The 27462-nt window shown below is 38.3% G+C and overlaps 1 protein-coding gene across 1 annotated transcript; it reads right to left on the bottom strand.

Annotated features, from left to right (window-relative positions):
• Nucleotides 1-423: 423 nt before the first annotated feature.
• RELL1 (RELT like 1) lies at nucleotides 424-24527 on the bottom strand. The gene is made up of 7 exons (XM_075709195.1): nucleotides 24440-24527; nucleotides 12998-13231; nucleotides 11086-11157; nucleotides 9721-9778; nucleotides 6859-7098; nucleotides 6027-6214; nucleotides 424-2486 (listed from the first exon to the last, which is right to left on the bottom strand). The coding sequence occupies exons 1-6, from the start codon at nucleotides 24525-24527 to the stop codon at nucleotides 6034-6036; spliced, it is 873 nt and encodes a 290-aa protein (XP_075565310.1). The 3' UTR covers nucleotides 424-2486; nucleotides 6027-6033.
• Between the last annotated feature and the right edge of the window lie 2935 nt (nucleotides 24528-27462).

Raw genomic sequence — 27462 nt, 5'->3', positions numbered from 1 at the left:
ATATAAACTATTTTGTTAAAAATACATCCAATATGCAAATTTAAGAAAGGCAGACTAATATGGCAATATCCATACCCCTGTAAAATAGCAGAGTGTAGTGTTAAATGAAATGAAAGAGGCACAGTTTCTAAATCCTCTTATTGAAGTAGCAATGCACAAATTAAATTCTTGCACAAGTCAGGCCCTCTAATAACCCAAGTATTTTATACAGGTAAACAATGTTTTACATATCCAACACATTCATTTCTTTTATTCTACATATTTCCAATGGAATCAAAATAGAAACTACTTTTAAATTAAGTAAAAAAATACATATTTCTGTTTAAACTTTCTTCCATCCTTTTGGCAAATTTACTTGCAATACTAACCTATCATCATGTATCAAAACCCAGCATTATCAAATTACCCCCCCCCCTTTTTTTTTAAAGCTTTTGGGACAGTCAATAACTGTGTATCTCCTTTCTGAAAAGTATTTGAAACTGCTTGGTTTTGCCCAACACTCCCTTTTTTCCAGTAACATTTTATACTCATAGCTCTCAATTTCTTGGAAACTGAAAGCTAACTACTATAACCAACACTAATTAAATTCTTCTAAAAATATTAGCTCTTCATACAAATAATCAAGTGAAGCTTGAAGAAAAATTCAAGAATATTAAAGGTATGCCTGTAAGGTGAGCTCGGTGTTTATGTTAAATATTGCAGAGATTTCATAAGCCAGGTTTAAATTAATGGGAGTAGGAATGCTAAACACTCAAGTTCCAGTCCTGGCCAAACAGTTATTTTGGGTTCTCAAGGATGGACAATTATTTCTAAAAGCATCCATTTTAAAAGGAACAATAAACCATTTATGCTTTTCAGAGCTTTGGTGGGTGGTGGGGGTTTTTTTTTGGCAAATATAGCATCAGTGAAAAGTATGTATCGGTAGGTCCAATCAGTATCTCATGGATACAAGTAGAAGGAAGACCATCAGCAGCACATACTTGCAGCAAGAGTGAAACAAACTTGATGTTTCCTGCCAAGACACGGGAGTATCTAATACAGAAGAAGATTAATTTTTATCTTTGTACACACTGATTGTTAACACTGCATAAACTGATGAAGAAACCTGATTCTCAGATCTGAAGGAGAAACACAGTTTTGAGCACTTGGACTAAAGGGATTCAAAGCATTAATTTAAAACAAATGAATTTCAAAACAAACACTGATTTTCATTGAGTTCATAAAGCAGATTAAGTTACTTTATAGTTCTCAGAATATAGTGCAATCTCTACTAAAATGCATTACATTAGAGCTTATATTCTTAGGCACTCCGAACAAATATTATTTTTTCAGTTTCTATTACACAGCAAAATTTGCTGAAGTATTGCAAAGATTTCCCTCCCAAAAACAAAATGACAGGACAAAGCAGAGATCATGACAGGTAGACACAAAGAATTAACATCACAAAACCATCACTGGTATTTTTATCAGTAAGTCACACTTAAAGTATGAAGGGAGTGACACTGGCTTAAGATTTTGGTGCCAATGAAAACAGCTACCCTCAGTCCAATAAAGCCACTCTGATGTACATTAATATATACTCCATAAATTTTTAATGCCAAATATTCCATATCCTTATCTAATGGTTGAAATATGTTGCCTTAGCTTAATAAGGAACCTGTGGGTAAAAACAAAAAAGAAAGGCAAAACTATTAGGCATTCTTCAAATATGAGCGAGTAGTTACAATAAAGTGGGAGAACAAGTGGCCTTGAAGAAAATAACCTTCCCAAGAGCTCACTCAACTGCAGAGAAAAAGATGCTCTTCAGCCTATGTTAAATAGTAAGGGGGAGGTAACAGGAGGAAGACAACAATTTAATTTAACATCTGCATACAGCTGAACCACTCTGTGTTGTGAAGTACCCTTCAGAGTCCAAGGGCTTATGCACTAAAGACACACATGCAGATTTTGGCTGACATAATTATTTCCTTGTATGTTTTGCTTGACTACTAGCAATTAGATTAAAAGAATATTTTCATGTTCCAAAGGCTGTTTTTTATCTTCAGCAAATACTTGTCAATGCTGGAGGGGAAGAACAGAGAAGAAAAATCCAGAGGGGACCACAAGGGTGAACACAGTTTATCCACAGGGTAATCATATTATTTGTAATGTTGAGCTCATTAAAAATGCTTATCTTAGTAAAAAAAAAAAAAAAAAAATTTGGTAAGGCTTTTACCTTTCCTGTCCAAAAACTTATATGTATTTTTTCTTTCCGAGATGAAGCCCAACATCTGGTATGAGGTCCACACAGCTCAACAGTATTTAAGTGTTGAAATCTTACTGATCTTATTGGCGAAATTAAGTGTTTAACCTTGCATGGATGCCATCACAGAACTTGTAAAAATGCTACAGTGCTATAAATACATTTCCTTAAATAGTACGCATCTCTTGGAAGTTTTCAGTTTTCTCCAAAGTGCTAGCAGACAAGCTTCTTCTAAAATTTCCACCTGCAAGAGAAGAAAACAATTCTAAAAATAAGCCTAAACAGCAAAATTAGTTTTAGGATGAACACACCAATTAAAGAGTTAGCAGTTGCTCTGAAATGGAGAAAAATGCCACAATCACATGAAGTGGTTGCCATGCATTGCAAGTTCAGCATGTGAAATTCTAAAGGAGAGGAACTAAAAATTCAGCTGGTACTCATGGAAAGGATGGACAAACACAAGAACAAACTGACAAATCACATCACAGTGCAAAGCACACACAACTTTGAAAAGGACACTAGGAATGGAAAAAGTTACACAACTTCAGTGCACCAGTACCTTAAGTTTTTGTTTACCCAGTAAGCTTACAATGAATGTGCAAAAGCTCAACTGAAAATTTTGACTTCAACTATCAGCTGCATATCTACTACTTTTTCATGTGCCACTAAGCATTATTTTAAATAAACTTAACTGATGAAATGGAGTCTGCTGAGTACATGGACCTTGGAGACATGGAGAAGACGTGCTACAGCTTCAAATGATCCAGCCAGCAAGGCACTAGGATAAGCTGAAACACTGCAGAGGTCACTTCAAGAAAATACTAAGAACATGTCAGTTTAGGGGGAAAAAAAAACAAACAAAAACGCTGAACTCGAGAGCAGCAGTGAACACAAGCAACCAGCACTATTATGTCATTTAGGTACTGCCCAGCTCAGGAATTCCATCTCATACAGAAACTCTCAGTAAGAGTGGTTACAGTCAGGCCACAAAGCACAAATCTACTGCCTCCAAACGCCAGAACAAACCTTTTCTGGCAGCACTTAAACACACATTTGTGTCTGCCTTCTTCCTCTGCATCTGAAGATCTGAGCCTAATTCTCCAAAACTATATGGCTTTTTTTATCACAAATTTATTGGCTGGAGGCACAAAAGTCTTCAATGCTGCTTATCTGTTCAAGTTTCAGGAAATTAAGCTATAATAATTTACTAGAAGTCTGAAGTAAGTAATTGAAGTAAAGTTCTAACTACTACCTGTTTATATGTGAACAGCTTTTCATGACAGTGGACAAGAACTGACCTAGAATCATGCTAGGTAACAGTATCATAGTCTTTCAAGCAAGATCTGTTTATTTTTTTGCAGTGCACATCAAACAGGCCTGGCTAGTTTCCCAGAGGATTTACAAAATAGTTCTGTTGGAGAGATCTTTACAAGAGATTCCAGAGCTATTTCTCTGCTATTAGAACATTTGTTTTCAGAAAGGGCAATACTTTAATCCTAAGAGAGGTTCTACAATAAAAAGCTGCCATAGATGGACATTTAATTTTTTTATAGCTATACTATCATATCTCTCTAGAGAACATCTTATTTTTAGATTGAAGTAGTAATGGTTTACATTTAGAGAACCACTTTTAGGTAATTACAGGGAACAGTTTTCTTATTTAGGAGAGGAAAGAACAAATTAGAAAGAAAACTGGACTACAAAACATGATTTTTTTTTTTTTTAAATCAAAGTGCACTGGAATTAACTTTATTTTCGTACACGCCCTTTTCTATTTCTAATGTTTAAAGAGAAGATAACTCGTCTGCCTTTAAGTCAAAAATCATGTTACAAACAGTCTGATCATGCTACCATTAGAGATACAGAAAAGGCAAAAAAAAAGTAGTCACAGGAGTAACAAAACAATTAGCTGGGCATGCAAAAGCCAATGCAGCCAGTGAAGGAAGAGATTATCTCCTATTGCATTTAGCTAACATTGTTTTTTAAAAAGAGAAGAAAGGGATAAAAATCACACCAACAAAAAATCCCTGAGCACCAGGGTATAATTCTGAATCAGAAAGTAAAAGTAAAGTTTGTCTTTCACTGACATCTGTAGCTCCTTCACAAATTACAGAGCAGCAATGAGACAGAGACAGCAGCCACTAAAAAGCTATGATTTGGCCAAATGTGCCACAGAACAAAAAGCAGAACAAAAAACCCCAACCATCCTTACAGTCTATCACCTATCTCCAAGGCAGAGCCAGCTGTATTTGCACTGGCTTGACAAGCATTTGTCCAGTCTGGTCTTACAAATGTCCAGCAATAAAGGTAATGACAACTTATGCCAACTTTTTAATTTTTGAAACTTGAACTCCACTTCCTTGCAAATTAGCCTTGTATTTACCTTCTTACCCACTGAGCAAAAAGAGTAATTTACTTCATTACCCTCGAAAGTTTTTTAAACATTTAGAAGCATACCACATCTCCAAGTCTTTCCTCCCCTATGACAAGGGTTCCAAAAAATTGGGTATAATTTAATGACGAGGCACAGAGTCCAGACAAATACACTCTGCTTCGTTCAACAGGCATACCTGTGCTGCCAGTAAAGGTTGGGAGGAAGTATCCCATTGCATACCAGCTCTCTATTTTGTCTTCCTTTCTAAACTGATACAATTACAGAATGTTTTCGTAATGAATAAACAACGGATATGAAGCAAAGGCCACATCTCGTGCCTTGGCCTTTCGGAATTTAACCTCAAGACAAAACCCTTGAGGGTTTTGGGTCTTGTTACATTTTTAAACACACCCAGTTTCCACTTGTGAATTTCCCTCATATTTGAAGTTACTGAGAGTTTGAAACTGGACTGAGCTGACACAAGATGACTTTATCCTCTCTCTCAACACAGAGAGTTTGGCACTCCGTTCACTTTCTTCAAATCCAGTGCTTTTATTTTGTCACCCCAGAACCCCTTTCTTCCCCAAGGGTCAAGCTCTGTATTTTGAATCGTATTTGTGTAAAATCACCTTTCCCCTTCAGATTATCAATCGGTGCATCATCGGTTAGAAGCAAGCCATATTAACCTACAGGGCTTTTTCCTCCCGACATTCTTAACTGTTAAAGAAAAAGTAGTCAGGGGTGCACGCCAGACCATGCCAGACACATTCTTGATATGCTTAATGGGGTACCTCAAGCAATTCACTGAAGTTTAGTGAGTCACAAGAAAACCCCAACCTCCTGGCTTAGTAACCTACCAAAGATCCCTGCGACACAAGCATCTTCATGTGTCTCCATTCTTACCAGCCAAAGCTCCACTGATACGTCAGAGAAGTATCTAGTAAGCAGTCACCTTATACAAGCACACAGTACAGGGCAGCAAACATAAGGAAGCAGCACTGTAGTTATTGTAGTGATGGAGCTGTCAGCAGCATTTGTTTCTTTTGGGTAATAAGCACATTGCCCCTAAATCTGATCCCTCATTTATTGCCTAAAATTAATATGCAGATGTTTTGTTTCTTGGACCAGTGATGCCACCTCCACAAAGTATTTTTTATTTCAACAGCTACTCTAACTACAAAATCTAAATGAATAATTAGATAAGAACTTGGTGGATAATTTAGCCTTTACCAATTTATCATTAACTGAGTGATCAAATATAATTTTTGCAGACTTCTGTAGAAACTTTTGAAATTGAAAGACGAGTTTTCATGCAGAACTGATACATTTTCAACTTCATTTCTCTTCACTGATTACCTTCAGTTAGTTCAAAATATACCACTTTCAATACAAGTTCTCAATGTTTGATACCTGCAGTTTACTCTGAGCTTCTCCCCTCTTGCATCTCCTGTTTCACAGGCGTGGCAGGTGCTTCGCTCGCCTCTTGTTTCTCAGGCGTGGCAGGCATATCACCATTGATACTCTCCACGCCACTAACAGACATCAAGCTTTTCCGTTCTTTGGAATTCGATTTGTGCTCCACTTTTGTGACTCTAAATCTGAGGTAAGGAAAAGAAAGATCCAGCTGTATTTCCCCAGAGATTAGTTAGATTGTTCTCAGTACCCAGTGTACAGACAGCAACACATTTTCAGGTCCCAAGACCTAGACGTCAGAGCTGACACCCATACAGACCCAGCTTCAGAGCAATCTTACTTCCTGTTACCTACATGTACTTTTAATACTTGTTACTGTTGAATCACACTTTCTGAGCGAATTGCGTTTTAAAGCAGAATCCATGGATTGCATACGACTTAGAACAGTAGTTTTCTAAGACAACTACAACATAACTAGGAATTAAAAATAATGAAACAGAATGAAGTTGTTTCTATAGCTCACACTTACTTGAGAAATACCAAATTCAGAAACAGAGGAATTTATTAGTGTGCAATCCTTGTTTCTTTTTAGGCAGTATCAATAGAGCAACAGCTTTGGATTTATACCCACAGTAAATCCCCATCTATTTACCTAGCTCTTAAAAAAAAAGTCACATTTACTTCTTCCAGAAATAACTTCAGGCTAATAAAAAAAAAAGTTACAGAAAACACTCACTGATGCTATAAACAGTAAAATCAATAGATGTCTGATGTGCCATGGGCCACTGTAGCGTCCCTAAGAAAAGTATACAGTACACCTAAGTCCTACCTTCCCACAGAAAGGACTGTAACTTCTCCAAGACGACTTCTTCTGTGCTCTTTAGATTTGTGAGCTGGCTTTATAAGGTGCCATCGTTTGTGGCTACAACGAGTACAAACATCCTTTTCTACCACTCCTCCAACAGTATGGAAGTGATGGCCTTTACAGTTGTGTTTAAACGGAACAGCACCAGGTGACAAAGGAGACCCTGGACTCGTTGGACTCCCAGGAGAGGTAGGAGACAAAGGGCTGCAGGAAAAAGTATAAAGGAAATTTAGTGTTTACTATAAAATCCTGTTTCTTAAAAAAAAAAAAGGATAAAAATATAATGTTCAGTTATGTCCAGTGAATAGCTAGTTTTTTTAGGGACCATTTATTTGTGAGGATGTCTGGCTTAAAGTTCCCTCCGATATCATGCTTTTACAGTTAAAATTACTTCCATAAATTAATTCAGCTACAGTCATGTGGTTAAGTTAACTAACAGAAAAAGGCAAGGAAATGGGGAAAAAAAATCAGGCTAAAATAGAAGAGGACAGGTTACATGAACTTATACTGATGAAGACATTAGCTGATTAAATTCACACTTAGAGAACTACAAAAGTATTTCAGAATTGTTACAGTATCTCTAAGAACTCACAGAAGAGTAAGAGCATAGTCCCACAATATCGCAAAGAGGCAAAACTACAATGTCTACCATGAAGAGAAAAGGAATCAACAGATCGTTTGGCTTAAGCTTCAGAAAAACTTTTTTTTAAAGTACCTAGAAAGAGGGAAAAAAAGCCGCGCAACCACCAAAAGACATTTATTGAGAGTATCTAACCAAATCAATCTTTCTTCTAAAAGAGAAAAGCAGATAGCACAGCAACCAGATGATGTACTTTTTTTGGACTTCAGCATCAATTTTCACACTGTCTTGCAACACACTCTGCTAAAGCAAGCTACAGCTCAGTGCATTAAAGGTTAAATAACTGTAGCATAAGGTAGCACACCTTGTTTTAAACCAAAAAAAAAAAAAAAAAAAAAAAAAGACATACCAGAAAGTTAAATAGTAGCTTACTATGAAACTGGAAAGACATACTAAATGTGGTTATTCTGGTCCTGATGATATTCAGCGTTTTAAACAGTTCCTTGGGTAATGGAATAGAAGAATAGCTAGAGTACCCATAAACTTTGGGTCACCCATAGTAACTGTAGAGGACAAGATGAGAAATTAGGATGATCAGAGGAGAGCATGTGTGTGAAAGACACGTTCAAACATACATAAATCTTATTAAAAATACTGGCTGTATTGCAGTAAGGACAACACAAATTTCAGTGCTTTAGCAGAAAAGCTTTACAAACCCAGATTAAAAAGAAACTAGCCAGATGATCACTCTTTAGAAAAAGGAGGTGAAAATCACAAGCTGAACATGAATCATTATGATGTTGTTGCTTAAAAAGGACAAATTTCACAGTGGAAATAACAGGAGTATAACCTGTGAACCTAACATTACATTACTTCACATTAATCATGCCTCAGCTGATCATTCCATCCAGTTTTAGAAATGTTATTTCAAGAAAATTACTAACAAACTGAAGAGACTCCAAAGTAGAACAGAAATAACAAATTAAAGAAATAGGCTATAAAAGACTGGAGTTACTTGGATGCTTGTTTTCAAAACAAAAATATTGACAGGAGACATTTAATGATCTTCAAATAAATAAGAGAATACTATTAAAGGACATAAAAGCTGTTCAACAGCTGAAGCAAAGACAGGAACTAATGGCTTTAAGCAGAAGTGCGGATTTTACTTAGCCATTACTATTCCTATCGTTAGGAAGCATTTCATAGTGCACCGAACTTACAAAGAAATACAATGGATTTGCACTTGAGTTAGTAAAGCTTTAGGAGTATCAGTCAGAAACGATGCAAGAGCAAACAATCATTTTTCCCTTCCCCTTATTTTTTGTATTTTAGACTATTTCAGTGGTGAATTAAAACTCCCAAAATAACATCACATATGCCTACGCAAAAAGATTGAGTTAAAATTCAAATATTTCTGCTGCAACATAAAAGTTTAAAAATAGTTCCTATACTTGAGAAGAACTCCTTTTGTAAATTCAATTTTTTTCTTCAATAACCAAGCCTCTCACCATTAAAATGGGTGATAAATAGTTGCACGCTCAACTCTTTGTTTTGCTAAAACTATACACTCCCACTTCTTTTATTAGTGACACAGTACTACTTGAACCTTCATCTTCTCTGCCTTCAATATGAACACAGGGTTACATATGAAGAGTATTTAGAGTAGTACAGATATAGCTTAAAGGTACTTATGTACAGACAGAAGTACTTTTACACAAATAATACATCTGCAACTCAAGGGCTGAACTACTTTCTCTGCATAATTCTCTAAATAGATGTGTAGTGAAAAAAAATCAGAGGTAGGTCAGTCAATGTGTATTACCACAATTATAAAGAAAAAAGTAAAGCAGAAGGAGACTTAGAAAGAAATATCTATTTTAAGTCAGCATCCATACAAGTGAAACAAGTGCTGCTTCTGTTCTTTCAAGTCAGAGTTTTTTTGGACTAAGCCAACTCATCAGTAACTTCACCTTAAAGTAAACAAGTATTTGCAGCCTCTGTAAATCTTTAGCCCAAAAAGCAATAAATCCGTATCACTCACCAGAACACATAACCAGAAGAGCCAGTTACTAACCCAGGGCATACATTAAAATTTAGCAACACCACAAGGAAATCAAAGTATTATCCTCTTAGCCGGTAACTCAAGGAAGTGATGCAGTCTTGAAAGTGCTCAGGAAATAAAATCCTTTGAAAGGGTATGTTTTTAGTTGCCTCAGGGAACATGCATTAAAAAGATGAGTAATTACCTTTCAGGTTCAAAGACACTGCTATCTGCTACCATGGCCTTTAACACATCAGCATTTGCTGCAATGAGAATAAATAGAACTCTTCAAAAGTGTACAGCTCTAACTTTAGAAAAAACAAACAGCAAAATTAAAGGTCCTCAAAAAAATTTCATCTAAAAGAAAGATGACTGCATAATGTATATCTCCAAAAGGCATGAGAGAAAATTATGCAAAAAAAAGTTAACGTAAGTCTATGGGATTTTCTTAACATGAGCTACTAAAATTACAGTTCATATTGCACTCAAAGCTCTGCCCCAATACAAGCCACATAACATAGTCATCTGCACAATACTCCCAAACAATATCTCTGAAAATTTTAAAACATCCATTTGATCACAGGAGTATCATTACCTCACATGTATAAAGCAACTTCAGATTAAGAACTCCGGTTTAAGTGAGGCCTACAAAATGTAAATTAATTATCAGCCAAGAACTACCAATTGCTCGCATATCCTAAAAAAACCATGGGGTACCTAATCCCAACCTCAAGGAAAAATACACAAGCTCAAAGCCCTAACAGTTATTAAGAGGGGGGGGGAGGCCAGATGACCCCACAAACCACCCCAAAAATACAACTTTTCCAGAGGACTAGTCTACATTCAGAAGTAACTCAAAGCCAATTCAATGCTTAGGAGAACTTCAATTTATAGAAATGTAAAATTAAAAGGCTAAAGGTTCTTGTACTATAAAAACATGCAGTCTCCTAAATGTTTCTTCTACTGGGCAAATACATTCTGAACTAATCCAAGCATTCCATGGGCTGTTTAACTGTGATTTTGTTTTAAGTCATATCATCTTCTTTATCCTTTACTTTGCACATACAGCACATGAAGATACCATGTCCAAAATTCAACGTTGATGCTATTCTACCGTATTGTCTCAGTTATGCACAAACCTTTCATCAGACAACAGCTGCAAGAATAATTTCAAGACAAAAAGTTTAATCTGGTCAAAACAAAAAATTCACATGCTTTAAACATTACCATTGAGAAAGCAACTTTGAGCTTTTACTTCACAAACAAAACAAAAGGATGAACCAAAAACCAAATTCAAACACCCAAATAGTTTTTAAAAAAAAAAAAAAAAAAAAATCAAGAAATGCATGAACCAAACTTACAATAGAAAATAATTTTCAGGTAAGCGAAAAACTCCCTATTTTGTTTGAAGTCATTGCCTTCTGAAGGCAATCTCAAAGAGTTAAGCATGTACAAAATTGTTATTAAATGAACACACATGAACATACCGTACTACAGAATATCTGGAAAAACGTATTTGTTATAGAACACCATCACAAAGGCTCATAACTTCTGTATCACAATACTATACCTTCATTTTTCATAATGTAGTTAACAATTTGTCCCACAGTGTCGCTATTCTCATGCATAGTTTCATTCATTTCTGTGCAAGGAAATAAATATGCTGTCAATATCTTGACCTTCCAAATCAAGAATTGAGTTATTTTAAAACAAAGTAAAAACAAAAAAACCAAGCCAAAACAAACAAAAACACACACCAGAAGAAGTTACATAAAAAGAGACAAGATCTATTGTCACTTTGGAGGGAAAGCTTATCTAAAACTTTTTAGTCCTTATTCAGGAAAAAATACAAACACAAGTTTATGGAATCTACACATTGGCTTTAATATATTCATCTAAGACTTGACTAAACTCAGTATTTTCACAAGCATATGTCAAAATTCCATTTCTACCTAGTAAAGAGGAGACAAACAAGAGCCCAGTATTTCTAATCCTAACAGGTGAGAAAAAAACAAATAAGAAAATCATTAAACCATCTCAAGTCACTATTTTAAAATAGGTATTATCAGCTTCTAGTATAAGAGGAATTCAATTTAAGCTTTTCACCACATCTACAAGGATATAACATTTGATTTTTTTTCATTAAAAACATATGACATGACTACAGGAGCAAGGGGTTTAAGAAAGAAACCTCATGACTACAGTCAATACTTTTGAATCAATTGCATCCATTAACAATACTGGAAGCTTCTCCAGAATAACCTCAGAAAGCAGAGAAAGATCAGGGAGAGAAACAGAATGATGACGAGGCACAGCTCTGCCCTTCCCTAGTAATGGTTATGACTAGCTTTATTAAAAAAAAAGAATAAATTAAAAAAAAAATCACAGGATTGAGGCAAGTTTGATAGGCGAGACCCTAAATTTGTCTCTAAGTAGTAAATTAGGGGCTTCCCCATATCTGTACCCATGCTCCATCTTCATCCCCATACCTGCAACTTTGCAATGCAACTTACACACAGATACTTCCCCAGACTAAGACCTAAAACTTGTCCCCCTTTCATTACCGCTCACCTTGCTGCTACCACTCAGGGGAACTAACAGATCACATAGTCCCACTCACTGCATACCTGCCCCAGGCAGTAACTGCTTAAGAACATACTGACACATCGTTGCTGCACCACATGGCTCTACCCTTACTACCAAGCCGCTGTAATTTGCACTTACTATGCTTATTACGAGCCTACTGACAGTAATTAATTGGCAGAAAGGAAGAGGTCCAAAGTATTTACAAGTGACTTGGCCCTTGTATTTACTTAGCCAAATGCTAAGTAACTCCGTTACTACAGACCTTCCCAAGTGATAACACTTTCTTGGTTTTTTTTCAAGTAAGAGTAGGTGGGAATAAGGAACCGTAAAAACAGGAGCACAAACGAACCAACATTAGAACAAAACCAAAGGTATCTAAGAAACAATTATAAGCAGCACAGATTACATAAAACGGAACACAGACAGCCAGTCCAAAGGCTCAGTTTTATAATGAGAGGGGAGATGAGAGTGACAGCACAACAGGAACAAATTAAGATTGCTAAACATAAAACTAAGGTTTTAGGCTTTAAAGAGCAGCTTTTTGTCACTCCTCAGATAAAATTATGTGTAATAATACTTTGTGGCTAACAGCATGTGGAATGCAGAAAAGTAATCTGGTGATTCCAATTGCAGTGTATAGCTGCAAACAAACATACTGGATACTTCGATCCCTCTGTAAGATCTTAATTGATGTTAGAGGATTTGCATGGGAAATTGCCAGTTTTGACTGGCAAAGATCAAAACCCAACAGACATATAATGCTAAAAAAATATTTTTCTTAATATTGTTTTGATGTCAAATATAGACAGAGAAATGACAGAAGTCTTACAATGAATTATTCCATAGTAGTTGCAATGTACAGAAATAGGAAGTTGTTTATTAGACTTGTTGATTACCTATTTTTTCATCAAGTTTTTCTTCTTCTACTTGTTCAGCCTCTGTTGTACAACGATATCCTTTTTTCTTAAGGACATGACAGATGAGGATCCCCAAGAGACCCATGATGAAGAAAACGGGAACCAATGCAAAGGCAATATACTCTAGGTGTTCAGCCTTGCCATCAGTTTTAGTTGATGAAGTAGTTGTCTGTAAGCCATAGCTTGACAAAACCTGGACAAACTCTCCATTACCTACATAAATGAATAAACACAGTTATTACTATGCACTGTAAATCACAAGCATGACCAAATCCCCATAGCATCAATGTGATGTACCTTCTGTGATGACTAGAATGGGTAACATACACTCTACAGGCTGAGAACTCACACCCGTAACAGTAGATAGTCCCTCTTCGTAAAACGATTACAAAACTTCTAACATACAAAAACCCCACATGATATTTCTTCAGTGTAACCATGAAGAACAAACAATATCCTAGCCTGATAGACTTGTACTCTCAACAAGAGGGCTCGCATATTTCACAGAACACCACCACCATTGCTCTTTGTTCCCATCAGTAAGGATAAGGCCATACCATTCCTCTGGTCCTAAGTTCATGCAAAATTGCTAAAACAACATGGATCCTTCCCTTATACGACAGCAAGTACAGGATTTAGTACTGCCCCTTGCAAACAAAAAGTATCAGGTGTGAGAGAAAAAGCCTTGATTTTTTCTTAACAGTGGGATTTCACAGCATGCAAGAAAGAACATTTATCCTCTACTCATCAGCATAAGGTGGGCTCATTCTGCACTTGTTTAGGATTTGGATACCATTTTTTATTTAAACTTGAAACAGGATAGGAAAAAGGATTTGTTTTTGTTGGCAAAGAATTTAAGTTGCAGCATAGGCACACACTAACTGTATACCCACAATTAAGCATTTTTGTTTCAATTAAGTTCCAAATTTAACAGATGTATATTCCATGTTACACATGAGGCTTTTGAACTACCAAAAGTATAGAATATTTACATCAGAAGGGACCTCTGAACTTCATTAGTCCAAGCACTGCTAAAAGAGGCTCTGATGAGATCAGGTTGCTCAAGTAAGCTCCATCTGAAGGATGGACATTCCATAATGTTTCTGGGCAACCTGTTCCAATATTTGCTCACTTTTATGGCCAACATACACAGATAAATTAAAAACTCAGTACCTTCTCATATATCAAATATAGAAGTATACAAGTTCAACTGTTCAGCTAAATCAAAAAACACACATTTGCATACTCAAAATTCCTTCTGAGCTTCTAGAGTTTATACACACTCCCCACCCCATATAATAAAGATTTAAATATTACTCTTCCAACATGCAAGAATATTCCTGCATTTCTACCCTCTATTCTTCTCCTCCACTTCAGCTGAAAACAATCTTTAAGAGTAGGAAAGAATGACAACAAAAGACCAATAAAAAAAGTCTAACACTGTTTCAAGATATTTCCCATCTACTTGTATTAAAATAGACGAGGCAATTCAGAATCGTTCCATTAATCAAACTGGTTGAAGGAGTGAAGACTCATCAGAAAAACATTTACATGGTAGCGACCCTTTCACAACAGAAAAGTCTAGAACAATCAAATCCTTCCCTTTAAAAAAACAAAACCCCAAAAAACCCAACAATGGAAGCACCCAGAAAATTGCCGGAAGACCATTATTCCACAAACACCTCTACTGCATTGGCTGTATAACTAAGTTGTATTTGAAAAATACCAGTAAGGTGACAGATAACTAAGAAAATATTTTTAAAACTCTAGGAGGTATTTAACTTAGTTTTCTTTATATCAAAACACTAAACCTTTTATTTTTAAAGTATTTCTGAATTTTTCAGGACAGTCTTGAATTGTCAGTTCACTAGTAATACACAAGACTTGCTCAAAGTGAAAAAACAGTGGAACTTCTTTGAAATAACAATTGGTAAAACACCAATTAGCAAAAAGAAAAAAAGACATAGTAAGCATTTCTCTAAACTAATTTTCTAGACAATAGTAGAAATGCAGAAAAATAGAAAGAAATACAAACAGCTGAACAGCTCATGAGGCTAAATGTTAAAACAAAATCTCAGGATGTTTGCTTTAGACAAAGCCAGATGGCCTAGCTTGCTCCCAGAACCAAAAGAGAAAACTATCCACTTTTAAGAGAGGCCAGCAATCCTACAGATAATTGTATGCAGAATTTACTAGATAAATAACCTTTGGTAGCTTTAACTTATGCCCGAGTAGGACAATTGAACAATATATACAATTTAACACTTTCAGGCTGCAATTGTTTTATACTACCAAGGAAAAAAAAGACAGGAAAGGGTAATGGACACAATCATATAATTGAGAAAGTCGATCTTACATATAGTTTATTTGCTTTCTAAGAATTTATAAGTCATGTTTCAATATACCAAAATAAAAGTTATAATTTTTTTAAATTGTTGCTAAATCATCACATAGCAACAGCCACAAAGTCCCCCACTTAATCACAGAAAGTAGCTTAATCTACTTCCCAGGCAAAAAAAAAAAAAACGATCACACCACAGAATTATTATTTTGATGACTATAATTTCTCAGAATCCAAGAAATCCGGCTTAAACAGTATACATCACAAGCTCAGAAGGCTATTAATAAATAAGCACCCTTCATGTTCCCTTCATGTTCGTAAGACAAAGACAGACAGATGCTTTGGATTTTGCTGCACATAATCCATTTTAAGAATGGATGGGAAAGACCTACTACACTATTTCTAAGAAATCAACAGCCACTTACTAGTCAAGGTAATGGGTGGAAGGGCTTTGAAATGAATCCGACTCGACTTTTGAGGTTTTCTACCTCTCTTTGTGGCAAGAGTGGCACGAATTGCCCAAACAAATAACATTTCTTAGTATTTTCTCCATAACCATGGTAAGTAATTCCCACATCAAACCTAGAGAGCAAGTGGGCCTTATTGCATGGCTAAAGGCCCATGCTTCAGACTCTGCAAGTTGTGGTTCATTACAATTTCTCCAGATGCAAAGTGTCTTTAAGAAATCCCTTCCCCTTCAGTCCTCTGCTACCGCACTGGCTGTGCTCCTGACAGATTGTAGCCCTGAAAACAGTTTTAAACTGGATTACCAAGATGACCAGGGTTTAAGAAAAAAATGCTTCAAAAAGTCTTCAGTTTTTAAGCATTTTACTGAATCAGAAACCTGTGGTTTGGCAAACTGCTCTATCAAGACAATCAAGAGACCAAGGAAGCTGAAGTGGGAGAATAAGCAACCATCAGCAAGGATGGATGTATTCACCTAGAACAAGCTTTCCTAAAGTAATTGCAGTAACATGGAGCCATAGTCTCAGAGTATGCTCCAAAACTAAGGGCAGGAGGATTACACAGGAAAAAAAAAAAAAAGTATTAGTCCTACATAATTATTTTTAAATCATCAACTTGAAACCCCGTCAGCTTGACACAGCCACTGAAAACATACATACAATTTAAAATACAAAGCTGATTCACAAAGCTGCATACAATCAACAGAAGAAAACAATTACACAAAGGAAATGGGAAAATGGATCCCAAATACTATTAAATGTTCACAGCAAACAAGAAAAATTTCTATATAAACCTGAGCCAATCTCAAGTTCACAAGCAACTCCAGTGACATATCTACATCGCATTTTCAGGACAGATCATTGCTGAGCAATCACTAAATACCATCCCCACCCTCCAAAAAAGCAAACCATCAGAAACTACTGAGGTTGATATTCCCAGTCTACCTAATATATATCACATGTAAATGCTTGCATGGTAAGAACCATTGTTTGACTTTGTTTTCTGTTTCTTTTTCTACCTACATAATCCATTTCATGATTTAGTTTAGTACTTCTGCTCATAGACTGCCACCTGAAACACCAATGAGAAAACCTTATCAGCTACAATCTAATCTGCAGTCAAAAGGTGATGAAAATCTAGACAAATTCTCAAAAGGATAAATGCAACCTACACAAGTTAAAAGAAAATTAAAAAAAAAAAAAGCCAGAACTGTGCCTGTACTGGCACTTCTTTCCCCTGAACGAAGGATGTTGGAAAGCACATAATTTATCAACTGAATACCTTGTAGCATAGATTAGTCCACTAATTGGAATGAGAGCTTTTGAACTAGGCAGGAAAACATACTTTAAAGGGGTTTTTTTCCATTTAAAAGGCATTAACAAACATAGATACTCCAACATACCAGCCTATATAGATATAGCTATGTGATTTTTCTTCAGTAGTCCTTAGACACAAAAATCTAATTGTCCCATTAAAATTAAGCAAGATACAAACAACTTTGCAAGTTATTTTGCTTATTACTAGTAAAACATTAAATCAATAGTATTTCTATATAAATACGTAATTTACACAAAGTCCATAAACTGCTTGATGCCATTTGTTTTATGATGAGATGTAAAAATTCACCAAAAGCAAAACAAAAGTATCCCAGAAGACATTAATTAGCTGGATCAAACACTTGGCATTGTGTAACCTTATAAGCAGAGCAAAGCACTCAGCTTTCATTATCAAACACCCTACACATACCAAGTCTGTCCTTAAAAACCTCAGCAGTTACAACATAATGCAAAAACAAGGCTTGCCTAGCTAATGAGCAATATATTTTATGTCCCAAGTCATAGCTACATCATTCATTGTATGTTCCCTATTCCTCTTCCCCAGAGGCATATTATGCTTACTAACAGACTGTTGATAGTCTCTTTCTCATGATGTATGATGTTGCTTCACAATGGTTTTTAATGACACGTTCAGGCCATAGCAATGTTCCCTGACTCAAGTCAACTCATATAGAAATTAATTTGCTTCGGTGTTTTCCTGTCCTGGCATTTTTATATACCGGTCACTGTATACCAGTCTACATATCAAAATTACTTGAAGATGTGATCTAAATAAAAAGATCTGAGCAATATTCAGCATGTTTAAAGTGATGCTTAAGCTGTAGATCACAGATTGCATTCATGCTACTAATTCAGACCCCATGTACTCTTGTTCGCTTAAAAATGAACATGTTAGGTATTGAACTTGAATATTGTCTGCCCTTACTTGATCCTTACCTAAAAAGTAACACATAAGAACAGTCAACCTCAGACAAGTATTTTACACTGGTTCTAATCATTACTACTCTGACAGAAAGATAGTGTTCTTCCATCTCAGCAACGGCTCAAGAAAATTTTACAGCATTTTTAGGAAACAGAATAGAGGAGGAACAAGGTTAGCATGTTAATGAAAAAATATTTCATCCTTCATTAAATTGCAATTTTTACATGGACCAGACATATCTATTAGCATTCTAGCTAAACACTGTATTCCCTCCATATTAGTAAAATAATGTTTGACCACAAAAGTATTCCAAGACTACAATGTCTTGAAGGCTGTGATAAGAATGAAGCTGGAGTGGACCATGTAAGCAAAGGTACTGCTCTGTAACAAACTTGCTTTCCCCTTAAGGTTTTATAAATTCACAGAAAAGAGAGATGGGAGCACCTTAGAGAGGTCATCTCACTTCATTCCAATGTCAAAAAAGCAGGACTAACAACTGTAGCTAGACAACTATCTACCAAGCATGACTAAAGATCCTGCAAAGGTAATAGCTTGCCCTCCACACCTATTTTCTTTCTCACTGCAAATGGAGGGTCAGAACAATTCCTCCTTTAGTATCTGCTACCACAACATCAGATTCTGCTTGCACTGAGTTACAGAATGACTCTTTCCTTGCTTTTAGCTGCATAGAGTTGAAAAGATTTCATACTTGGCATGATCACTAGGATCTCCCCAGTATGAGACCCAGTTATCTCAAAGCTTTCCCTTTAGTATGGATATAAGTAGACAATTCTCAAACTTTTCATAAAGCGCATGAGAAATCTCTAGAAATATTTAATATTGCTGAAAGAACTCAGATTCTTGAAAAATAAATCCTTTTTGTAACAAAGATCAAACCCATTTAGTTGTTATATAAGCAATATAAACTCATCATTAAAATAATGCATTATATTTATTTTTTCTAGATCTCCTATACTAAACCTAAGCATAATCTGCATCAAGCTGATTACTTCAAGCACATTCCGGTTGTTTTTGTGTTGTTTAATTTACAGAAAGTTGCCCATAAACAATGATGTAATCTTCTCCCTGCTCTACTGATAAAGAATCCTATTTGGTTACTCTGGATTTTGCCCATTACACCCATGCCATTTATTTCTTATGGCATGCCTTTTAAAGAACTTTGTTTATGTTTTATTAATTTGATTGTTCTAGCAATCTACCTGCTAAAAATAAGTACATACATATTCACTATCATCTTCTCCATAAAGTTCAAGGAGTTACATGATCATACTTCCTGCTTTCAGGCACAAAAATGAAATGTAGCTATCAATCTCACAGTATACAGAAACAAATTATTGTTGACCTTAATGTTAACTAATATTTAAAGAAATTAAATACAGTCAATGTACAACCTATTTAAGTACAAGACAAATGAAATATTCAGATATGGCATATGATCTGCTCAAACATCTCAGCTAAGCACAGTTAGAAGTCTCAGTAGCAACATCAACTTATGCATTTCTCCCCCTCTTCACCATTAATGTACCAGTTCACCCATCTGTGGAAGAAAGAGCAATCACTTAAGGTTCAAAATAATTTAGACAGAATATGGTTTGCTTGGGTGGTTTGGGGGTTTTTTTTGGTTTTTTTCTTTCTTTCATACCTGCATCAATTCACCATGTGGACCTACACACCGTTTACAGGGCATAATCAAAGGAGTGCTTAAGCTGGCAATGCCGCAAGGAGGAATGGTCCGGCAGCCGTGACCTCAGTTCACCCTGCAAGGAGAAGGCACCTGATGACCATACCTAGTGCTTCATCCTCTCCTGGCTCTAGGGGAAGTATATTTTGAACCGTATTAAACTAGAATGACACTTCCTACCTCCAGGCCAGACATCTAAGGTGGACGGATGTACGCTTTGATTTAAAGCATTCATTTTAAGTATCATTTAAAGTAAAACTTTAAATTACACACTTAAATTCAGGCATAAAAACACAAAAGCTTGGTTATTAGCTCAATTTCCTAAGTACATGCTAAATACCTCACTCAAAAATTTAAGAAAACTATCTTTCTTTTTAAAAACTTACTAAGGTAACGGAGTTTTAGTGAAATTAATTAAATGCCAAAAGTGGCCAGCTTATGTTCCTTGGCATTTCAGAAGTGGTGGATATTTTCTAAAAAGAAAGAAACTCTAAATCAGCTATTTACTTTCATTCAGTACATTCAACTTATTTACATACAAAGCATTCTACTAGAGCTGCTGTAGAGGTTTCTGTTATCAACGCCTAATTTCATTTTTTTAGATTCTTAATTCAAGTGCTTAGCAGTGATTTGTTTAGAACTCAGTAATTATGTACTGATTTAATACAGGTTTTTAGTTATTTTAATGAGAGTAAATTTAGCCAGAACAGTTTGCTGTGACTTCAAATTAAATATACTTTTTTAAGAGTTCTCTGATTTAAATAGTATTTATCTACTCTGGACACTACAGTCAAATTACCTTTGCATAACTAAGCAGATGAAATAACAAGCAATTTCAATCACAAGTCAAAATATATCACTGCTCACAAAGATATTTAGGAAATGTTTGGGCTTCTCTGCCTTACTAGTAAGGTGGTAGCTACAGAAGAGACTAGGCAAACTATAAAAGGCAGCAAAGAACAGGTTAAAGAAAAGATTTATTTTCTAGAGGAAAAAACTCTGAAGTGAAGAAAACCTATTGCCTACCATTTGCTTCATCTATTGTTCAGGGCAATTGTCCTTTAGGGAATATGCATAAACTGAGTAACAAAGGAAAAACACCTATTGTCAAAGAGGAACTTTCAACAAGTTTGTGAATTCTGCTTAACTTCTAGCTTCCTTGTAGTAATCAGAACCTACAACCAGAAGTGAAATAAGCAGGAAGTCTGATGAGATAAAGGAAGCCACACGATGAAAGAACATAATGACAACCAGTAACAGTACTGCCAATTGCCGTAGAGGTTAAGCAAGGTTGTTTAAGGTTTGCTGTTAAGAACAGACCTCAAGACCTTCATTAGATTTGTCAAAAGCAGTATTTCAAAAAAGTGAGCAGAAGGATCAACGCGTTTCTTTAAAGCTCGTTCTAACTGCACCTCCTTTGAGAACACTAACAGCAAGATGCATGCAGCAAGCCTCATGGATGACCTACCTGAACATAATACCCAACAGCACCCTTACCACCCAGCACTCTATTGAAAACCATAAAACTGCAAGTTTTTCATCGTACCTCAAGCTGGAGCCTGCCAACAGTCCTTAAATTAGAGACTGAGTCTTTGGCTCACTGAAGTCACCACAAAAATTGTGATTGTAGGCAAATTTTGCGGTAGGTCTGGAAAGCGAGCTTTCTACTCTAAACTCTGGGAGATAAATCTCCACCCTGATGAGTTATTTCTTAATCCTTATTTATTTCTGAATTACATGCCCTACCAACACTTTCAGTAAATTGTCTGCATTAGGCAGGCTTCCCTGGAAGCCTGGGGGTGGGGACTCAGAGAGGGGATCCATCCTATGTAAGGACAGGTCCTATTAACAGCAAACAAGCATTACTGTATAATCCACACAACCCTCAACAATTTAAAACCATTACAATTTCTACACTCCCAGACAGAGCTTGTTAGGAACCAAAAAAGGAAGACCAAACCTAATAAATCATCTTGGCAGTCATCACCCAGTCAGTCCAAACAATCACACCATGAAGGCATCTGACATTATTAAGAATTCAATGAGAAAAACAGTGAAGAGAAGAGTATCTAGAGCAGTTTTGTCCTGTTGAGAAAGGGAAAAGTTACAATATAAAGGGCACTAACAGAGACTCAGCCCATTCCCTGTGCGTGACACAAAATGCAGTTGATAATGCTGCAGAAACACATACAGAGACAAAAAGCTCATGTTTGACTGTTTACCAGCGTTAAAACTGCAGTGTTTTGGTGTAATTGCTCAGGTCATTACTGGAACAGCACACAGCTCCTACTGCAAAAAAACATAGTACTGGTGCTTTGCATTTGCATTTCTGTTGGAAAGTTTTTCCTCAAATTTCAGTTTTCAAACAAAATACACACTGCATGCAGCTACCACATGCATTTAATAAAGCACACTTGACCAGTTCGGCTGTTTTAAAAAAAAAAAAAAAAAGTAATTTCTGGACACACCAGATATTTAGAAGTTTTCCATATCACAGGTAAATTTACAAGTGCAAGCAGCACCTAGCGAGCAGCATTAAATCAATGCTACCAAACACATCATATCAATGCATTTATGCAAACTAACATCCGCACTAATTTAGATGACTCAAAACTCAATTTTAACCAAAACCAGTTTGTCTCCTGTGTGAAGATCAGCAGATAAACTGACAGAAAGCATTTGGCAAATACAGAGGAAGGAGAAAATTCTTTCATAGCTTTCGCATTTCCTGCTAGACTTGCCAACTTCTAGCTTTTATAAGTACAATCCTATTCATCTAGATACACCAGACTAAATTACTGCTATAATTATTAAATCCTACCAATGCACATGGCATACTAACAGTCCTCCAGCATAACTGCCTTCAAGCTAAATAAAGAAATCCTGAGTATAAACACTTGTAAAAAGTCAGTACAAGCCTATGTACACGCTTCCTTTGGTTTACTAAAACATCTCTTTACATTCTCTTCAAGATGCCAGTAGTAGGTAAACTGTATAGTAACTTCAACATGTGGAAACATGCAGTAATATGCCAAAGTAACAACCATCAGAGAGCAAATTAATTTTTTATCTGTTAAAAAATATTTTACACTAAAGCAACTGAGAAGAGGGGAAAAAAAAAATATGGTCATGATCAAGAAGAGAAGATAAATCCACAATTCCTCTCCTCCTCCTACCTCTGCATACAAACCTGGAAAAAAAAAAGAAAGAATTAGGGCCTCGGAGAACACTACCTGCCAGTCAACCCAAACTGGAAATTCAAAATGCTTAAACTCTTTCAGCGAACTCAGTTAGCTGAGGAAAAAAAGGTCTGATAATGCTAGTATCTTTAGCATCATTTTACTGTCCCCAGTTGTGCCTAGCGGTACTTATTTCTTTCCGCTCTCCTGAGAGAGATGGACTGGATGACAAGCCTTCCGTTCCTCTTGCTATCAGAAAACAAACAGCACATGGCAGATATCGCAATCCTTTCTGACCAAGCTGGCCTGCACCAAGTAATAGTTACAGATGTACAAAAGTAAGTCTAGAAAGACTAGAAACATTGCTTAGTTTTTATGCTAATGGTATGCCCATGTTAACCATTTCTGCTAAGTTTAAAGTTTACTCTCAAACAAGCAGGCACACTCTTATCAATATCATACCACCCAAAGGTAATAACGCTGATCAAGTTGAGTATCACGCCAGGTAAAAATGAGCATCAGTTTAAACACAAATGTTTGAGAGGCATAGACAACACACAAAAAAGCACTTTAGACTACACAGGCGACAAAATCAGTTTCACTGTGAGATTAGTAGTACCATAACAATTGGGCTTAGATATAAACAAAGAAAGTTTAATTTAAAACTAACTTCCTCGGGCGCCTGTATGTGTGCGAGCGTTCCTCGGATATCTCGAGGGTTACAGTCAACTGAATTTCCAGAATGGAAAAACGCTAAGCCAAGTTTAATCTCACAATAAACAGACAGTGAAGTAGAAGCAATTCTTTGATGCGTTTCTACCTCGTGAGCCATCCGATTCCAGCTTAAAGTGAAATCGGCTACGGGGGAGTTGCCAGACTCGAGTTTGTGTATAGTTCGGTAGGGGTTCTTCTTCCTTTTTTTTTTTTTTTTTCCGCAAGCCTAAATTAACAGTCCGGGGCGGGGACTGTCGCGACGTGAAGAGCCGTTTTATCGCCGACAACGCTGAACACGGACAGCACCGGCTCTCCCAGCCCGCCCGAGCGGCACCCGGAGCCCCGCTGCCGCCCAAGCGCCCTGCGCGCCGCCGGGGCCCGCCCGGCTGACAGGCGGGACAACCCGCGGCCGCCGCGACGGGGGCCTCCACCGCCTCCCTGCTCGCCCCCCGCTCGGCCCAGGGGCAGGGCGGAGGCGGGACGCGCCCCCCCCGCCACGCTCCTGCGGGCCGCGGCGCAGGGCACCCCCGAGTTGCCCGCCTCGGCCCGGCGGCGGTCGCCCGCGGTGGAAGCAGCGGGGCAGACGGGGCACCCGAGCGGCGGGAGAGGCCGGCAGGGCCCGGCGGCTCGCACCCCCCGCCGAGGTCGCAGGCGGCGGAAGGCCGCGGAGAGGCTCGGGGGAGCGAGGGGGTCCCGGCTTGAAGCTTCCCCTCCGACGGAGCCGCGACCCGCAGCGAAGGACCGAGCCCGCAGCGACCCACCGAGAGCGGAGCGGTTGCTCAGCCAGGCAGCCGTCGGGCCCAGCGAGGGAGCAGTCGGCGGGATCCCGCCCGTCGCTGACGGAGCCATACCGAGCGCCTCGCCCGCGCTGCCTCCGGGCTGGCAGCCGTTCTGCCGCCGCCCGGCCCGACCCAGCCCAGCCCGGCCCGGCCCGGCCCACCGGCGGGGCGCGCCCTGCCCACACGGCGCCTGCGCGGAGCCTCGGCCCGGGGCGGTGCCGCGCCTGAGGCCTCCCGCCCTCCAGGGGGCGGGCGCCGGCGGCCCCCGCGGGCAGCGCCGTGGGGGAAAGCCGAGGCTGCGGTGCGGGAAATGGCTGCGCGCAGGGTGCCGCGGCCTGGCTTTGAGGCAGGGGGAAGCCTTTCTTGCGTACTCCTGTGAGGGTTCTTCCGAGGTTGGCCCCCGCCCCCAGAAGCAGTTCGATATTGCAGCTGCTAGACAGTGGTTTTCTGAGCCCCACCGGCCCCCAGCCCCTCAGCCCGGCAAGCGCAACGCTGGGGTGCAGCGGGGACGCAAGATGGAGATGGGGACAGGCTGAGCTGACTCCTCGCCCCGCGGGCTTAGCACTTGTCCTGTGCCGCAATGGCTCCCCAGCACCTGGGGTGCCGTGCCACCCTCTTGGGGTTGCCCGGGGCCGCTCATCCAGGCAGGTTTAGCTGTGTCTCCCTTGAGACCCATGGGGTTCAGCTGTGGCCAGAGAAGGCTCGTCTGCCACTGCCACCCCAGAGGCCGTGCTCGCCGTGCTGGGAGCATCCTTGCTGCCGGGGCCGAGGCGGTATGGCGGGGACAGTCGCTCTGCACCAGGGCCTTGCCCCGCACCTGAGGGGAGCCTGTTGGTTAGCAGAGCTGCATCGAAGCTCCTTAGTGTAAGGGCAGGGCAGCGTGCTTCCCCCGAGGGGCCGCAGCGCCTCATGAAGTTGTCGCCACCGCTGCAGCATCTGCGCAAGGACTCGCAAGTGTTCAGAAACTAAATGTGACCCTGCATTAGCTGTCCCTGAGCGCATGGGGACATTGCTCACGCTCACCCTATTACCTCTTCCCGTTCCCCAAGGCCTCAAATTCATGCTTTGTTTTTTAATTCTTCACAGCTAAACTCCAGCTTAGATTTGCACTCTGGTAAACTAACTCCTGTGCTTAGACTTTGACCCACTTTGTATTTCAGCATCTGCAACTGGACTTTTCCACTGACATGGCATGAAACTGAGTGATATTCTTGCATCAAGGCAGAGGCAGTTATATATTCCCTGTATTTCCAAATATATTACTCTAAATTATTCTAATTTAAATAATGTATTTGCTTGCTTTTACTCATTTTAAATACCTAAGCAAAAAACACCATTCATTTAAGAAACAGTATTGCAATTATTATACAGGCAGACACATTCTTAAATAATTTTTTCATGTAGTACCAACAATGTATGCAGAAACACCCTTATCAGCCACTGACTAGAGCTATCCACAGCTAGATTCAGTACACCAGACTGCCACCTTCTTGTTTGGGACAATCAGCCCATCTGACATCTCCTCCCCCCGCCCCCTCCAGTCTTCTTTCCTGGTAAAGAAAACATGCAGAAAATTATGTTCTCAAAATAGTACGTCAGTACCATTTGTGTACTTGATGAAGTGCTCTGGAAACTGCAGCTCTGGAAATAACCAAAGTTTTAACCCTTTTCCTCTGTGCTTGACTGTCAGCTCTATTCATGGTACAAACTGTAGCCACTATTTTTTATAAAATAATTTTTTTCAGAGACACTTGTATGAAAAGGTCAGGATGATTTAGTGCCTGAGATAAACATGTTGACATGCAAAAAGTACAACAGCTGTCTTTTATCCTTTTGAGCACAAGGGGAAAAGGTCTTTCCAGAGAATAAGCATTTTCTGAGTGTAGTGACAGCACTATTTACTGTTTAGATACTTGTTTACATTTCCATTTTTAGCATCTATTAGTACCATGATTTTACAATTCCTTTCACAACTCAAAGTTGAGTCCTGATAGAAGCAAATTCTGAAACACTTTAGCTATTTGACTGCTATTTGCTCATCAGCAGCATCCAAATAGAAAAGGCAGTCCTGACAATAGACGATATAAGTCATCAGAAACAGTTATGACATAGATAATAAAAGTAAAATATTAAAGCCCAATTAAAAAAAAATCCTAAAGCTACAGAATAGAGTACATAAGCAGAATAAATAGGGATTAATGATTTTGTTTTTCAAGTTTAGCTTGTGTATCAAATCAAATGCTCAGCCTGAAGGAGTTAAGGTATTTAATGAATACAATGTTTATAATTGGAAATGCCTCTTCTCAGTCAAGTAGACAGCCAAGAACATGAAATCTCAGATTTCTTCTTATTTGAAGAATTGGTGGGAAACTTACATATGTATGAACAAAGAAAACTAACAAGGAATGAGCAGAACTGTCCTTTTTGACAGAAGAGGAAGTCAAGCAACACAAGAAAGAGTTCTTTGCACTTACAAAACCAAATCTTTCTTCCTCTCAAGTTTCCTACAGAAAGTACTGCTCACCCAAGTTGCCTCTGCTCTGTCTCTTTAATTTTGATTTATTCTTTTTTTGAGGGTGTGGTTCTGTGTCAACTGCACTCAGTGTCATAAACGAGACAGACTCAGGGAGAGGAGGAATCCTCCTTTTCTCTTTGGTTAAGTGTAGCACTGCGGTTCCCAACTCACAGGTAACTGTAAAATTCAGCAGGATTTCTGAAGCAAATCTGACTCCATGAAACAAGCTCTCCAGAGGTAGGCTTTATCTCTGAGTCTCCCTCTGACTTCAAAAAGATTGTACTTTATTTAAAAAAAAAAAAAAAAAAACAAAAAACCAAAAACAAACAAACAAACAAAACCCAAAAAAACACACACACACACCCCCAACAGTAAGGGAACTAATCTGGGTTTACAACACAGCCCACAAGCAGTGAATTGGCGCAATTTCTGAGGCAGTAACTTCCTGCCCTTCTTCACCCACTGGAACAAACACCCCGGGGTATAGGGG

Source organism: Pelecanus crispus, chromosome 4 (genome assembly GCF_030463565.1).
Source record: "Pelecanus crispus isolate bPelCri1 chromosome 4, bPelCri1.pri, whole genome shotgun sequence".
In the NCBI taxonomy this organism is placed as follows: Eukaryota; Metazoa; Chordata; class Aves; order Pelecaniformes; family Pelecanidae; genus Pelecanus; species Pelecanus crispus.
The sequence above is the reverse complement of the archived record's forward strand: the minus strand, read 5'-3'. Positions and strand labels throughout refer to the sequence as shown.